This window comes from Macrobrachium rosenbergii, chromosome 3 (assembly GCF_040412425.1).
Source record: "Macrobrachium rosenbergii isolate ZJJX-2024 chromosome 3, ASM4041242v1, whole genome shotgun sequence".
Lineage (NCBI taxonomy): Eukaryota > Metazoa > Arthropoda > Malacostraca > Decapoda > Palaemonidae > Macrobrachium > Macrobrachium rosenbergii.
The window spans coordinates 10,516,395-10,533,941 of record NC_089743.1 but is presented as its reverse complement, the minus strand read 5'-3'; the positions used below and the strand labels follow the sequence as shown (position 1 = coordinate 10,533,941).

Below are 17,547 nucleotides of genomic sequence, written 5' to 3'. Positions count from 1 at the left end.
CCTATATCAATTCGCTTTACTGAATCGCTTCAATTAACCTATGCAGCATCACCTCATCAATATCATTTATAAGCCTCTTCCCCTTATACCAGGTACAGAAAATATCTATTGTGAGTTTTAGAGTTGTTAATTTGTCTATCAAATGGGCGTTCATGACATCAAACGTAATCAAAGCCTAAGTTTTTGCTCCTTCACCAGAAGGCCGACGGGACGGAAGATTCAACGCGTTAAATGATAAATGATTTGTCATGCTACAGTACTCCAGTGGAGCCAACCAAGTGTTCACCAGCATTTTATATTCATTATCAAGTAGACCGCATGTTCGGTAACGTGTATGGTTACCCAACAAAAACTTGGCATGGTTAAATAACTCAAATACTAATAGATGTGAATGTTTATAATTCAATTAGAGAGAGAGAGAGAGAGAGAGAGAGAGAGAGAGAGAGAGAGAGAGAGAGAGAGAGAGAGAGAGAGAGAGAGATTAAACGCCCTAAATATTTCAGTGAAACACTTAACGTTAGGAAGAGCTCATTTCATAGTTAAAGTTATTGGTGTTCTTTCTTTGACTTGTTCCTTTGTAATCTGAGATTACACCTGTTCCTACCTGCACTGGATCGATTCCACTACTGACCCTGTTACGTGGAAACAGGTTGTTTTGCTACATGGAGCTGACACAAGTGTGTCCGTCTCTCTCCTCACTAATATAGATATATATATGTAAATATATTTATATATGCATATATATATATATATATGTATATATATATATATATATATATATATATATATATATATATATATATATATATTTATATATATATATATATATATATATATTGTTATATGTGTGTGCTGTGTAAAACACACACACACACACACACACACACACACACACATATATATATATATATATATATATATATATATATATATATATATATATATATATATATATATATATATATATATATATATATATTATATATACATATTCTATTACGGAATTATAGCCTTATATAAAATATAAGGTGAGTACCGTATACGGAAGCAAGGCACTCGGAAGCACGCAAGCGTAACCACACATACATATACAGGTACACACATGCATATATATATATATATATATATATATATATATATATATATATATATATACTAATATTCATATACAGGGTATATATACAAATATACACAGACACACACACACACACACACACACACACACACATATATATATATATATATATATATATATATATATATATATATATCTATATACATATAAAACTGGTTATATTTATACTAGTGTTTCATTTTCCCATATATATATATATATATAAATAAATACTCTGGAAGTGACTTACATACAAGGTAAAACTGTTAGGATTTATACTCAGTGTTTCATTTTCCCATATATATATATATATATATATATATATATATATATATATATACTATTACAGGAATTATAGCCTTATATAAATATAAGGTGAGTATATGGAAGCAAGACACTCTGAAGCACACAAGTGTAAACGTGCACGCATACATATACAGCTACACACATATATATATATATATATATATATATATATATATATATATATATATATATATATATACTCTTGAAGTGTCTTACATATACTGTAAGGCAAAACTGGTTGGGATTTATACCCAGTGTTCCATTTTCCCATATATATATATATATATATATATATATATATATATATATATATATATATATATATATATATATATATATATATATATATATATATATATATTCATTCATTCATTTATTTATTTACATATATTTATTTATTTATTTATTTATTTTATTTATTTAAATTAAAGTGTATAGGGATGCCCGGGCATTATATATGCAAAATGAACAATAAGGTTCGTGGAAGAATGAATTAGAGGGAAATTCGTTCCGGAGCAATCAGCTGTTAGTGATGATGTCAACAATCTATGACGTAATAAGACCAACGTTACCAGGCAGTTCATTGGAGGATAGGCTGGTATTATTCCAAGTAATAACCAGTAAAGATAGTTATTCTATCTCACTTGTCACTCAGTTATATGATGAATCTTTCGATACGTAAATATACCTTTTAACCGAACATTTTAAAGCAGGATTACACCCTTGAAAAAGTAAAATTTTCATGTAGAGTATCTGGTAACTGTAGTCTGCCTGGATGTGGCATCAGTGAGCCTGAGGCTGTGATGTCAATGTCATTCTGCCAACATGGCTGAGAAGGATCACAACAATGACTCCGTAGTGCATGTTCTATTACTCTGTGGGGGATGGTATTTAGTGAGTTCCACTAACAATGTGGTCGGCAAGACATTACTCAATGAATTCCCATACCCCATAACAGTGACAATGGTACAGTTGCTCTCCATCGCCGTGTACAGCAGTCCTACCTTAAGGTGGATGGGTGTTCGGAAAAGAGCCGATATAAGTTGGAGTTATTACAAACGTATGATATTTCCCCTGGCTTTCGGGAAATTTTTCTCCTCCGTCTTCTCTCACATCAGCATCTGGAAGGTGCCCGTCTCCTACGCCCACACAGGTAAGGCTGGTTGGGTGGTCTGGGGAAGCGAGGAAAGGGCTGCCCAGTGTTCCCCGAACACCCCAGAATAGCCTACCCTACAGGATTAGGTATGGCCTAATGCAGCCCAGTCTAATTTTTTTTCAACTCGATCAAAGCAACAGTTAACCCCGGTATTCACGTAGCCTATGCCTGTGAACCAGAGATCAACCAAATTACGTTAACCTTTTGATCATTCGCATTAGCCAAGTATAGCCTATCCGTGGGGGATAAAAAAAAAAAAACATTCAAAGTGTATAGAACAGAATAGCGATTAGGCCAGCCTAGGATAGCCTATGCTATTATCATTGTTAATATCACATCTTCATACTGGAGTTTTTGTGGGTCCAACTAAGCATTAGCTCTGCGTCAGGTATTTCCTTTAAAATTTACTTTTCCCATAATATTATGGTTGCTTATCAAGAATTTACCGTTATTTTTTGCCAGTCAACTGTAATTAACCTCAGAACTGATTATGTTTTTGTATGCACAATATTATAGGGGAACTTTCGGTAAAAAGTGGTTTCCTTTACGAGGGGGTCCAGGGGCAGAGCCCCGGTTAAGTAACGCGGCCTACTAGGTTAGGTTAGGTTAGGGTGCGTTAGGTTAGTATGGTTCCTTTTATATTAGATTTCATTAGCCAATTCCTTCTTGAACATATGGCTCCCTAATGACTTTCGTATTCTGGAACCATTCCATACAGTCTGTGCGGAGCTGTTACTTAGAAATACCCTTTTGTGCTGTGCTCTTATAAAGAAATACCTTTTTATGCTATGCTCTTAAAGTCTCCTTAGTAGCTTATGCTTGATACAGCAATTGTAGACTTGAAAACTCTGTTGCAAATTTACTGTTACTGAGGTATTTACAGTCTTTTGTTTTAATGTTTTAACATTCATTCACAATCTTTTGTTTTAATGTTTTAACATTCATTACTGACATGCCACCTCTTGGTACTTGAAAATCTTACTGTAACCTTGGTGAGCCTGTGAAAATAAGTCGATAAGCTTACATTACCTTGAAAAACTGTATAGAATCTAAATGAAGGTAAATTTAAAGTGCACGACCACACAAAGATATAATTTATTAATATATTTTGCTTAAAGTTTTAGAAAAGGCTGTATAAAATGCATTACAGTTGAGATAATCTGCGATAGACTTTTGCTTTTTAATGTAATTTTTTGACTGAAGAATATAGAAAAGGGTGTATATAATACAGTACAGGTGAGATTATTAGAGAAATGTATCATTTATTTAAACTTTTACTTTCAACCTTGAGGAGCTGTTCCTAAACATGGTGTCCTGAGGAGCTTCTGCCATGTTTAGTACCAGTCCCCTGGGGATGAACGTTAAAACATAAACGGAAATGGTAAATTTGGCTATCTTTTAATGGCTGTCTCCTTTACATTTACCTAAGTGAATAGTTAATTATAATGTCTTTTGATAATAAGCATACTATATTGAGTGCAAAATAAAAAATTAGGAAACTGAATGCAGTAAGCAAAATGCGTATTCAAAAACATCACAGTAGCCTACACCACCACAACTATTGGTTCATGATCAAGTAACTAGGGTATTGTTATCAGTTGCAAGCCATCCAGAGGTGTTTTATCTAATGTATATACTGTAATAAATATTGTGTATGGAACAGAAAATGACAATACAATGGCCAGATTACCTATCCTGTTAATCGGTAGTGCTAGCACAATGTTAGTACACTTCATATTTATTAGACTCTCCTGTTAGTTACATCTTGTATGACTTAGTTACATCTTGCATGACTTCCATTTTTTATGCACAGTACAGTATATATCATTATGGTACGGTATACTGTATATCATTCGCCATTGTATGAACAGCGCTGTACATATTGTATAGTTTATCTTAGCACAATGACTGAAAAGCAGCAGTCATACAAAAGGCTACATAGGCTAAAGTAAAACTTGAAAGATTGTACTGTACAAAATTCATCTGCCTCTCTCTCATACATTTTTTCAGTATGGTCCCCCTAGAAAAGGAATTTTAAACATCATCTCTGTGTGCTTACTTGCAGGCAGCATTCCATGTGGTTAGTGGCATGCAGTTCGATCCTAGTTCTGCACATCCATTTGCACCTGTGTGATTTTATTTGAATTTTTGCCATTTAGTGTGTTTTGGTATACATACTCAATCGCACTGGGAAATTTCCGATAAAGGATGTAGGGCAGGTAGGGGGGGAAAAGAGAATGATGTAGAGGTTACTGTACTTATTTTTGTAGTTAGGCCTATGGTAGATCTACACTGACATAGGCATCAATGTGCTGCTGGTCAGTAATTTTTTTGAATGACAGTTGGTTAGCATAGACCTATTGTTACTTTAAAACCTGTAATTAAGTCCAGAAAAAAAGTAAAAAAGGTAGTTGTGCTCATCTGGTAGCTTTGTTGTGATTGTGGTGAATTATATAGTTATTTCCAATTGGAAATGCTTTGTTAACCAATAAAATCCCATTATGTCTAATAATGATATGTGACCACTGGGGGTAACTGGGGATTTGGTAGAAAAATGAAAACTATTGACGTAAAGGAATGTGTCGTACCTTAACTTATGGTGCCAGGTCCTACTAGACATGGTGGCCCCTTACCTATTTTTTTTTATAGGGTACCATATGATGCTGCATCCTACCTGACTGGGCCCTCCCTCACCAGCTAACCTAACATAGGTGGTTATAAATCATAACATCTATTTGCTGATTTGTTATCATTGGTATTTCCAAAGAAAATGTGCAGCCCCTGGCCCTCCCCAAACAAATGTGGCCCTGAGGCATAAGACACTTTTCCCACAGAAATGAACGTTAAATTGATGAAAAAAAAAATTTTTTTTTTTAATTAAAACTTACGTTTTGCAATGAAAGAAAGTACAGTAATCATCATTTTCACTCCTGTGCACCTCCAAATACTGCCCATAGGCAGTATGATTAGTAAACAGTTCCAATGAATCAGAGTTATTCTGAAAATATTTGGCATGTAAAATCTAGTATCGCCTGCTGATGCACAGTTAAAGAGATAATAGTCAAACTTGGTGGTCCCGTAACTGCATGGATCTAAAATTCTGTGAGACTTACATCACCTATTGGACAAAACATTAGTTATATAATTGGCTGAAAAATCATAATCCTAATTTTCTTAGATTAATAATCTAGACCTGTTTTTTCGAGACTCATTTTAATCTTATATATAATTTTACTTCACAACATGCATCATTTCTCTCTCTCTCTTTTGCCCATATTGTACTATATCCTTTCACTTTCACCATCTGTTCATGTATGGGCTAACACTGGTACAGTATTGAAATTTAAGGGATGGTGATTGAGCTCTCAAAGGCCTTAAGCCACTACTTGGTCCAAAGTCCAAGTTATCGTAGGTCTGAATTGTTGTCAACCTTGCTCTTAGGTCTGAATTGTTGTCAACCTTGCTCTTTCTGATTGTTAACTGTATTGTTTGTAACTTTATGTTGCTTTATTCTTTACTAGGTTGATATTATTTATCTTATACTTCCATTCTTTTAACTATTTACCCCAGCTTGATATCATTTACCTTCAGCAGGTTTCCTTTGATTGAACTCTCATGTCTATGTATTCCATATATTATTCTACCTTATATATCCTCTGCACTGGTGTGTTGTTACTTTCACAGGTATGATGTCTTAAGTGTTCTACACTCACCTTTACTGCATTTTCTCTCTCTAAATACTGGTTGCTCCCTACAAAATAAAGGAATACAGTATATATATATATATATATATATATATATATATATATATATATATATATATATATATATATATATATATATATATATATATATATATATATATATATATATATATATATATATATATATATATATACATACATATACATACATGGTACACATTACCAGTTTGTGTAGAGGCTGATACTCTTATTAAAATCTGTGGGGTGGTGAAGGTGAGCTTGCAAAGCCCCTAAGCCACCACCAGGTCCAGAGTCATAGGTTTGAAATTTTTTAGTACCTTGCCCTTTTCTTATTGTTTGTTAATAAATTATTTTTAATAAATTATTTTATGTTCAGACATATCTTGACCATATAGCTCTAGTAGCCTGGGTTTATTCTCTTTGCAATCCCTCTTGGAAGGGGGACTGTGGCTCCATATCATCTTAATGCAAAAATTAGTAACAATCTGGTGTGGTGTATTTCTACAAAAGTGGTTAGTTGCTGCGATAAAGTTGCCTTTTGTATTTTTCATCTGGCTGATATTTGGATTGGAAAAACTAGCCTAAGCCCAAGTTAAATTGTAGTTTGCTATACTGCATTTGTGAGATTAAATTCTCTGCTGAGTGGATTTTCTATATTTAGCAGTGGAAGAGGTGAGTCATATAGTGTTCAGTACAAAAGGGTAATGTTATCAATAATGATGGTACAGTAATGGTGATAATAATATTAATAGTAATGATCATAATACTAGTATTAGTAATAATAATAATAATAATAATAGTAATAATAATAATAATAGCACTTGTGATGGTGATAATGATAAGTAACATCTCAACTTGTGGAATTTTGTATTTATCAGCTATATTATCATTATTTTTTGCCATGCTACTATTTAAGCAAAAATCTTAAATTTCATGTTAAGTGACAAGTAGAGGTTAGTTCAGGTTAGGAACTACTGTATGTGGAATTACTGTAAGCTGTAAGACTTCTAGAAAATATTCAAGTGGGGGCAATAATATAGTCTTTCATACTTAACTGACTATTGCTGATCACAAAGCCAGACCCCCTAGGCATCAGTTAAGTTGAATTGCTACTGTAGTCATAATTAGTACAATAATACCACAACAACAGCATCAATAATTATTTGTATTTGTTGTATGTACTTTAGTAGTACAGTGACAATAATAGTCCTAACTCTGTGGTTATTTTCTGGCACAATTTACAGTCCTTTCACTCATAGGGAATATTTTATGTGGCGGGCTCATTTTTAACAGAAATTTTATCAACAGGAGAGAGCAGTTCCAGTAAAACAGCAGTACAGTGAACCCCCCATATTCGCGGGGGATGCGTACCACACCCCCCCGTGAATAGCTAAAATCCGCGAATACTTAAAAAAAAAACCCTCTAAAAACACTTAGAACTGCCCATTTTGATAGCTTAAACAAAGAAAAACTCTGTAAAAATGCTTATACCTGAGTATTTTAATGGTTTTTTCACAAAAAGTGCATTTATTCATGAAAATTATATGAAAATACAGTAATTAGTGAGTATTTCTCAGTGAAAAATACTGCGAATGAGCAAATTTTCCGCGAAAAATGGCTAGATATGTTCCACAGAGAAACCCGCGAATGCGTGAGTCCGCGAACCATGAGAACGCGAATACGGGGGGTTTACTGTATAAGACTGCTTACATGCAACCTTTTCTGAGGGGTGTTGCCCATTTAGGCAAATAGCCATTGCGGGTTTTTAACTGCCTCCTTCTTCCATAGACATACTGTCATAAAGTGCTTGTCTGTTGCTTTACATTACCACTTTTCTTTGTCCCAGAGTAAGAGCTTGTCAAAAGAAGGGGGATTCTAATTCAGTCTGTCCTGGAAAATTGTTGTGCCTTTGCTAAAGGTATGATATGGTTATCCTTATCGTTTTGGATACTGATCTTTTAAAGTCAGCAATGCCAGGGCTGCAACCTGTTTTAAGAAGTTTGGCATCTGCCCCCTGGTGAACATCAGGTCCAGCTGACCATTTAGTGGTATCTGAATAAGGACTTCATACTCAGTGTATGAGCACCTGTTGCCTTGTAGGTTGTCATTTGTTTAGGTAAAGGCTAGATTTGCAATTGAAATTTATTGCCTTGCTTAGGAGCACTAGAAATCATTAGCAGTGGGATAAGGGATAAGGTTAAAGTGTTGAGTGCTTTTTCTCCTCAGTTTTAAGCCTGGGTGCATAGCAAATGACCATGGTTAAAACTCATAGGAAACAGCAGGAGTCATTGGCTTAAGTGAGCTGGGAACAGCTTGCTACAAGGAACTGTCTATTCTTTAGTGTATATAGCCAGTGAATCCTCTGTGGATTCTGCATTGGAAATGGATGGGCACATTTTAGAAATTGCCCCTGACCCACCCAGGCATGAGGGTTGCTGAGAATCTCCAAGTTCATGAATACTAAGTGTAAATTGAAAATAGGAAATTGGAATCCCTGAATCAAATTGGAAAGATAGACCAGGCAGTAAGTCAATTCAAGAGATATGGACCAGCTATCTTAGCTGTTTGTGAATCACTCTGCAAAAGAATGGGAAAAGAGAGATTGGAAGCAGGTAATGTGTACTTGTTTCTGTGGGAACACAAACCATCACCTTGTATGAAGCAGTAATCTTCAGCTTGAGCTGGGATCAGTCATAGAACTCCTTCCCCGCCCCCACTCAAGGAAAAAGCATGTTTTCTTTGGCTGCAATTGAGTTAAGATGCCTTGCTGTGTTGTAACTGACCATCAAGTTGACATTTCTTTTAACTTTTCTATCTGGTGTATTTTTCTCAACCTGGTTTTGAACAAGAAAAATTAACAATGAAAGGTGTGAAGGACAGAGGGAAGTGTTTGGCTGCTTTATTTCTTTAGTGTGAGTGTAACCAGTTTTATTGTTCTGCAGGTCCTGTGAAGAGTGTACTGACTGGTCTCTTTTGCTGTACAGAGGTTCAGCGGCAGCTGAGGAAGGCCAAAAGATGTTTGCTGGTTTCTTCACAGGGGATCACGTCATCTTTGATTCTGCGAGATCTTGTCAACTCCTTCCTCCAAGACAATCTTCTCTTCTCTCTCTCTCTCTCTCTCTCTCTCTCTCTCTCTCTCTCTCTCTCTCTCTCTCTCCCCCCCCCTCTGGCACCAAGGGTTGTGTGCTTGCAGACAGTCAACCAGCCCACACTCTCTGACAGCGCTGACCTAGGTGTGACTGCAGTGTGTATTTGAGGTTTGCTACCTCCTGCACTTGCTTTCTTGGCCTTTCCAGGGATTTCAGATTCATTGAGTACTTACAGAAGATGTGGCCTTCTCTTGGTACTTTGGAAACCCCATTGTCCTCCATCTTTCTGAATCATTTAGCTATGGCTAGAGATTCTTTCACCTTTGGAAGATGCTCCTCTGGTATCTAACACAGGTCATACTTGTCTGCTGCAATTCCTGCCTCAATTAGTTTTCTTGCTGCTGTGGAGAAGCCATACTTTACAATTGAGTAAGGTCAAGAAGCATAGGTATACCTGTTCTTCATCCTCCTTGGTGACTTTCTCCTCTTCTCTCTCCTTTTCTTCTGCTCCTTCCTCTTCCCATAGGAAGAAGAAGAAAAGGTCTAGGAAAACTTCTAACAAGAAGTAATATTTCCTGCGAGTGCCTTCTTTCTCTGAGGCTTTGTGGTAGTGTTTGCTCATCTTAGGGTGAGACATCTGCTATAGGTAGAGTTGAGAAAGGTTTCCTGAGCTTACCCAAGACTTTGGTTCTTCTAGCTCCTTCCAAGACCAGAGAACTGCGCTGGACTCTTTCTTCTGTATTTTAGCAGAGATATGCAGCATAGAGTCAGTGCTACTCTCTTGTTCTGCTCATGCACTTGCTGACAGAAGGTTCACATATGACAGGTTGCCACTGTACATTACTCTGGGTATCATGATGATTTGTATGTGCATGTTGTTTGGACCCTCGGGCGATGAGTGGTTCGTCCAGAACTCTCACTGTACAATATCACAAATCTCCAGATTGTGCACTTCCATACAGAGGGTACATGTGTGAAGTTTGTTGCATTACAATACTGCTAGGTATTATGCATGCTGTATGCATAATACTACTTGTGAGCATTTGTCCATGGGTATTACTAGTTTGGCTTTGGCTGAGCGTATGAAAGTCTAAGGGAATGTAGACCACAGTCTCAATTAGTTATGAATCAGCCTTCTCTAAGATTCAGTGATCGGCACCATTATGTCTGATTGTGTGTCCTCAGTCCTAGGAGTACTCACTGGGGCATGCTAGTTTGTCTTTCTCTCTTTTGGAAGAGGATGCAACTTCTTTCTTGGGGGATCTGATAGGACCAGAGGGTTGAGAGGTCATTAAGTAATTAAGTCATTTTTGAGTGCAGTGATCATGGGTAGGAGAACCCAGCACCATTGCTGAACCCAATCTCATTGATAGTGTGCTTGTTGGTTTTTATGACTGAGTTGCTTTTATGCCAGCATGAGGTCATGCTCTGATGGTATGAAGTGAAATATGGTGAATGAAAATTTCATCAATAAGGATTACACAACCTTTTAAACTCCCAGGTGCCTGTCAGTAGGAGTGAAAGAGTGATAGCAGTGAGTTCTGGGAAGTCATAGATGGCCAGTAAGGAAAACTAAAAAAAATTATCATAAGAGAAAAAGCAGAAATATGAAAAATCTACAGATTCCATACTGCGGTAAAAATAAAAGTTAAGTAAAGGGCATTAATCTTTCAGAGTAGGGATTGATTTAGGAAAAGGAAAATCTTTAATAAGAGAAAAAGCAGTGTTTTTGACCGTGACTGAGGGGAAGACTAGAGGTTCTGTAAGTCTTCCAAGGAGAACTGTGTGCGTATTTAATTGCACTTGACTTGTGTTTGCTTCTCAAAGGAGGACAGTAGAATGTAATTGTTTTTCTTATTCCCCCTTAGTAAGGCAATGAAAGGAAAGAGGTAATAGCTTAGGTAGAAGACAGAGTATAGTTGAAGAATTCGTTTGGTAGATATCAGGTGGCCAACAGATAAAGGAAGTACATTAGTGGGAGAAAAAGGATAACTGTTAGTCAAAGAAATGAATTACCACCGTAGTGCTGCTCACCAAGAAAAATGTCATGGACAAAAGTGTCTTACTGCTGTTGAGCTTTTTCAAGAAATTCTGTCAAAGGCTGAATGAGTTCCAGTGATGAATACTCTCTTTCTGTTATATTACTGATGATCTCCATGAATTTCCACATAAAGTACCTAAGCTCACTGCGATTCATTCGTACTTTCAATTGATCTTATGCCAGTCCAGAAGTGAACTTGTACTGAGGAATGCAGGTACTAGGCTGCTGAGGAATGCAGGGGTTAGAAGTAGGATGAGGAAGAGGGGTTGTGGGTGTTGGCTGCTTGGTTTGTGTAACTTTCTTTTGACATGAAACTGGTGCTGCTTCCAGAGGTGGTTCTGCTGTTTCTTCCTGTTTCTCTTGAGCTGTAATTAGCCTGAGTGCTGGTGCAGGTAAACCATACATGATGAGGTCAGAATAGTTGGGGCACTTTAGAGTACAGTAATAGGTCCTCCCTTTTTAAATCTTTGTGGACATTTCTTGGTCTTGTGTCTCTTGCTGAGTATGACACATTATAAGGCCCTTGCAACTGTTCTGGTGATGGCCATAATGCTGAAAGTGGAAGCACATGCGACTCTCTGCATTGTATCCCTCTTTGGGTAAATATATGATACAATAAGTTATACTTGGCTCAGAACTGGTTCTTTGAAGGTCACTGTAATTTTTCTTGAAGGAGCTATATGTTTTGTTTCACACCTTTGGCCTCTGATGATATGAGCAGAAGAGGATCTACAGGGAGCTAAATTGAGTAATTGCAGATTTTGGCTTTGGTAAGGTTTTCATTCAGATTTAGTTGTTTAAAATTAATGTTGGCCATCAGGAGGTAGATTGTAGCACTGTCCTCAGGTGGATGGTAAATTCTCCCCTGTGATTTGATTTTGCAGTGATGTTGATACCAGTGTTATTCCTCCCATGGGCAACCACTGCAGCAGAAGAGGTTTGTCCTTCAGCTGGAAGTGCTCTAAACTTTGGCAGTGGAGGGTATTCACTTGTGTCCAAGACTGGAGGAAGTAGGGATGAACACTGAGGGGGAGGAAGGTGAGGAGGGGGAAGGTCTGAAGATGTTGGAGGATGAGGAAGGGAGGCTTGTGAGGAGGTGGAGGATGGAGGGGGACAGCAGGTGAGAGGGTTCTGCAGGTGTTGCCTGATTATTTTCAGTTCTCTTCACTGATGGAGGGTAACTTTATTGGTGAAATAACCAGAAGGCAACAGTCTTTTCTTTCTGGAATGAGTCATGATTAACAAGACACCCACACAACTTTTAACACTAAACCATCAAAGGAATCTGAACAAACAGCAGTAGAAAAGTAAAAGGTAAAGCCCTGAAACTGTGTAGTGGTTATGCCAGTGGTGTAACCACTAACCAGTGAGGGGGTCCTTTTCCACAAAACCTGTTAGAGTTCACTGTCAGCATTACTCTGGAGCTGAGACCTTTGTGCAGACTGTTGCATTCTCAGCTTGCATGTAGTGTTTTTGACTAGGTGAAAGGTCTGGTCTCTAGATCAGAAGGTTCCCTGCAGTCCAGCAGACCACATTTGTTTTTCCCTCCACTGCTGACCCAGCAGAGAAAGTTTTATGTACTGGGAAATGCAGAGATTGTGGCTCAACCTTTGTTGGAACACACTTGCTGATTTTGCTATATTTACTCTTTTCAGATAGTAGAGTAGAGGTGGCTGTGGAAAGATAGGTGTTCTTCTGATCTAATCCACTTTGTAGTCTCCTTCAAGTCCTGAGGGGCTTCAAAGGAAATTGCTCCCAAGCCTTCGAGGGCAGCCACAATATTTGTGCTGTGTTGAGAAGGTCTTCCTTCTTTAAAAATGAGACAAGGACCCCAGGCTTCTTCTTGCTCTAGAAAGGGCCAGGAGCCATCCCAGCATTTTTTGCCATCCCCTTCAGGGAAAGATGGGAGGTGGATGCTGAGGTAAGCAGATTTCTCCTCCAGCTGCCACAAATAAGGGATGCTTGTCTTGCCGTTGGACAATATGGTAAAGACAGTGGGCTGATCCCTGGCTAGTCTGTATCCTCTGGGACAGTAACGGATGAACTTTGAAGAGCCGATGCCTTTCCTCTATCCTAAGTTAACAGTCCCATTTCTGGCCTACCCTCCAAGGTGATACTGGAAAAAAATGTATTGGAAGGTGTAGGCAATCACTCCAGACTGTAACACTGAATGACCAACTGTTTGTCACTCCAGGTCTCAGAGTGCTCTTAATCTGCTAGTTTTTCTTGTTGAGGCAACCAGAGATTCCCCTTTGGCCCACTATATTCTCTCTCAGTTGTGTTTTGAGGTAGCCCCAACTAATGTGCACAGGGAGTGGACCATCTTCTCTGATTGGTGTCTTAGATGGGGGCCCTTTGGTTAGAGTTAAGCTACTGTGCTGCAGATCGCTGACTTACTCGTCCACCTTAGCCGAGACAAGTTCCTCTCAGTCCCTATGGTGAAGCCTATTATTCTACTGTAACTTAATGACTGATTTGACAACCTTTTATACCTTGTCTGGCTCTCAGAGGGCTGGGTAGTGCAATGTAGTGCAACAAGTATGAGGAGGTGTCTAAGAGCACTCTTTTCTTCTGGTTTTGTGAAGTGATGAAGTGGACATGTGACTTTTCTGAAGAGGAGGCTGATTGTCTAGTCCAGACAAGAGCTCATGATTTTAGAAATCCTAGAAATGGAATAAACCCTCATTTCTTCGGAGACAAAGCATAAGATAAAAAATTGTGATTTTACAGTACTTACACAACAACTTTAAGGATTTCCTCAGGTGCCAGAATTTAGTAAGCAACAGTAGAGACAAAAATCAAATATTTCAAAACAAAGCACAGTGGAAGAAAAGTAGCCATGGGAGAATGCTGAAGTATGCTAGAGGGTGGAAAGAAGGACATGGTTTCTCATTCCCAGAGTGCAGGACTGTGTTTTTGCAAAATGTGTCCAGTTGCACTCTTAGAACAAAGCAGAAGGCTATGTAAGAAAATGGTTTGTCTATGTACATGGTCACACGTATAGCATGGTCATTTATGTTTCTGATTTACTTGTCTCTCATATGTTGCTGTGTTTTAAACTAATTTTTTTTTTCAGTAAAAGCAACGATGCCTTTCTTCACAGTTCTACTTGCAAGGGTCCTTTTTAGTGAAAAACAAACAACTAAGGTAAGATTTTTGTACATGAAACTTACCCGTCAGATATATACTTAGCTATAGTCTCCGGCGTTCCCGACAGAAATTCAAATTTCAAGCGGCACACGCGACAGGTAGGTCAGGTGATCTACCATTCCGCCGCTGGGTGGCGGGAATAGGAACCATTCCGTTTTCATGTCAGATTTTCTCTGTCGCTGGTTCCGCAACATCTGTTGTTGGTTCCTTCTGCTTGGATTTTCATTTTTCGCTTGCTGAGGATTATTTTGGACTGACCTTTGGTGACGTATTGGATCTTTGGCTTGGCATACGCTTTTGTGGACTGTTTTGATTTCGGCTTTGGTATTTTCTTATAGAATGTCTGATCAGAGTGTTGCACCGGTGTTCCGTGTGTGTGAGGTCTGATTGTAAGGTGAGACTACCAAAGCTTCGGTAGATCCTCATTCTGTATGTTCTAGGTGTAGGGAGAATGAATGCTCTTTTGAGAATACGTGTGTTGAATGTGAGAATCTCACTGAACTGGAATGGAAGGCGTTAAACTCTTATGTACGCAAGTTGGAGAAGGACAGAGTTAGGAAGGCTTCTTCTAGAAGCGCTAGTAGGTCTCTTTCCAAGGAGGTAGATTTAGAACCTAACACTCTTCCAGATTCTCCTGTCACTCCAGTTGTTTCAGCTCCTTCACCCTTCGTCGAACCTGTGGATTAGCCGTCGGAGATGGCTGCTATGAAGGCTACGATCCGCAAGATGCAGTTGCAGATGCGAGCTATGGAGGAAAAGAAAGTGAGAAGTGATAGTGATTTGTGCAGTGTCCCCAGTGTAGTGGAGGGGGCGTCTGACCGGCTCCGCATCGCTCCTAGGCCTAGACCTCTTCCAAACTCCCAGACCCAGTGGAGGAGGAATGTCGACAGCCGCAAGGGGGATGAAGAGCGCTCCCAACGGTCAGGCGTCCCTTCGGCAGCGCCTGTTGACGCGTCCCAGGCTGCCTTAGATCGCCGCAGAAAAGGGATCTTAAAGAAGTGTTTCTCTTCTTCTGCTTCTTCGTCTCCTAAACGTGGTTGGAGTTCGGCTGAGGAATCGCGTCCTTTGAAGAGGACTTGGAAGGCTCCTAGAGGAGACGCCTTGGACTCTAGCCCTGAGCGCTTCCTGAAGGCTCTCCTGTTTCAAGAAGAGATCTCGTAGATCTTCCTCCTCTTCTTCTGGTGTTCAGGAGTCCACCAAGCAGATCCTGGTAGGCCTCCAGGCTCAACTCGCTGCTCTTGCTGGCTCTTTATCAAAGAGCTCCTCTCGTCGGAAGGATGCCTCTCTTCCGATTAAGTCCTCAAGAGACTCTCTTCTCCCAGCAAGTCGTCCTCTAGGAAGCGTACTTCTCCTGTTAAGCGCCCCTCCAGCAGCAGGCGCTCCTCTCCTTCCAGGCTCTCCTCTCCTGGTAGGCGCTCCTCTCCTTGCAGGCGCTCCTCTCCGTCCAGGCGCTCCTCTCCTCGTAGGCGCTCTTCTCCTGATAGGCGCTCTTCTCCTGGTAGGCGCTCCTCTCCCGATAGGCGCTCTTCTCCTGGTAGGCGCTCCTCTCCTGGTAGGCGCCTCTCTCCTGGTAGGCGCCTCTCTCCTCGGCGCTCTTCTCGAATAGCGCCTCCACCCAGGCGCTCGCGCCATCGTCGTCGTCGGTCTTCTCCTGTTGGAGATACTTTCTCCTCAGTCAGACGCCCTGCTCGTTCGCCTCGTAGAAGTTCCTCTCCAGCCTCCCTTTCGTCTGTTAGGCGCCCCTCTCCCAGCAAGGGCTCCTCTTCGGTCAGGCGCCAGTCAGCTTCGAGGCGCTTCTCTCCGGATCATCGTTCTCCAGTGGACATAGGCTCTTCTCCTTCTAGGCGCTCTTCTTCTGTTAAATGCCCTGCTACTTCTAGACGTTCTCCTCCTCCTTCTGGCCTGGAGGCGTTATCGGAGGACGATTCTCCTAAGGACATCACAATCTCTGATTACAAGAGGTTGACAGCTCTACTAGTCCAGGAGTATGGAGATTCCCTCAAGCCTGCTTCTCCTCCTTCCCCTGGTTCTATGCTCTCGAGCACCAAGGCTTCGAAATCTTCCTCTCTTGTGAAAATGCGTCCTACGATCTCCATGAGGAAAGCTCTTAAAGGTTTCGGAGAGTGGCTCTCCTCAAAGAAGGATGCAGGCAAGACTGTCTTCTCCTTGCCTCCCTCTAGACTTTCGGGAAGAGCAGGAATGTGGTACGAGACTAGGGAGCCTATGGGGTTAGCTCTCCCCTCTTCTGCTGGCTCGGATTTTTCTTCGCTGGTGGATTCGTCCAGGAGGCTCTCCCTTAATTCGGCCAAGGCTTGGGACTGTGTGAACTGGACCATTTCCTCAAGGGCCTTTTCCGCGTGCTGGAAGTGTTCAACTTCATGGACTGGTCTCTTGGAGCCTTAGCCAAGAGAAGTCTTCAAGAGGATTCAGTTAGTATGGAGGACCTCAGCAGTGTGTTGTCTTGCCTGGACAAAGCTGTTAAGGACGGCTCGATGGAGATCGCTTCCCTGTTCGGCACTGGCCTTCTTAAGAAGAGGTCAGTCTTCAGCGCTTTCCTTTCTAAATCGGTCTCCCCTTCCCAGAGGTCTTCCCTCTTGTACGCTCCTCTCTCGAGCCATCTGTTCCCGCAAGAAACTGTAAAGGAAGTCTCTCGTTCCTTGTCGGAAAAGGCTTCTCAAGACCTTCTGGCTCAATCGTCGAAGAGGTTGAGACCTGCTGCGCCTATTACTAAGAAGGAGAAGCCCCCTTTTCAGGAGCCCTTTCGTTCATCCAGGTCTATTAGGAGGCGTAGACCTGAGAGAAGATCCAGGCCTTCAGGACTCCCTTCCAGGAAGTCCAAGTGAAGATCAAGTCCTCCAGACTCCAGTAGGTGCCAGACTTCTCAAATTCGCCAAGCCTGGGCACAAAAGGGAGCGGACGAATGGTCCCTCTCTGTTTTGAGGAAGGGTACCTCATTCCCTTCTTTT

At 40.1% G+C, this 17,547-nt stretch overlaps 1 protein-coding gene across 1 annotated transcript in view; it reads left to right on the top strand.

Annotated features, from left to right (window-relative positions):
* The first annotated feature begins 2,197 nt into the window (after positions 1-2,197).
* The window catches only part of LOC136852589 (solute carrier family 35 member E1 homolog), a 47,885-nt gene continuing 32,535 nt past the window's right edge, over positions 2,198-17,547 (top strand). Inside the window, exons 1-2 of the mRNA XM_067127437.1 lie at positions 2,198-2,573; positions 14,508-14,578. Coding sequence (XP_066983538.1) covers positions 2,246-2,573; positions 14,508-14,578 — 399 coding nt within the window. The 5' untranslated portion in view covers positions 2,198-2,245. The remainder of the gene's footprint in view (positions 2,574-14,507; positions 14,579-17,547) is intronic.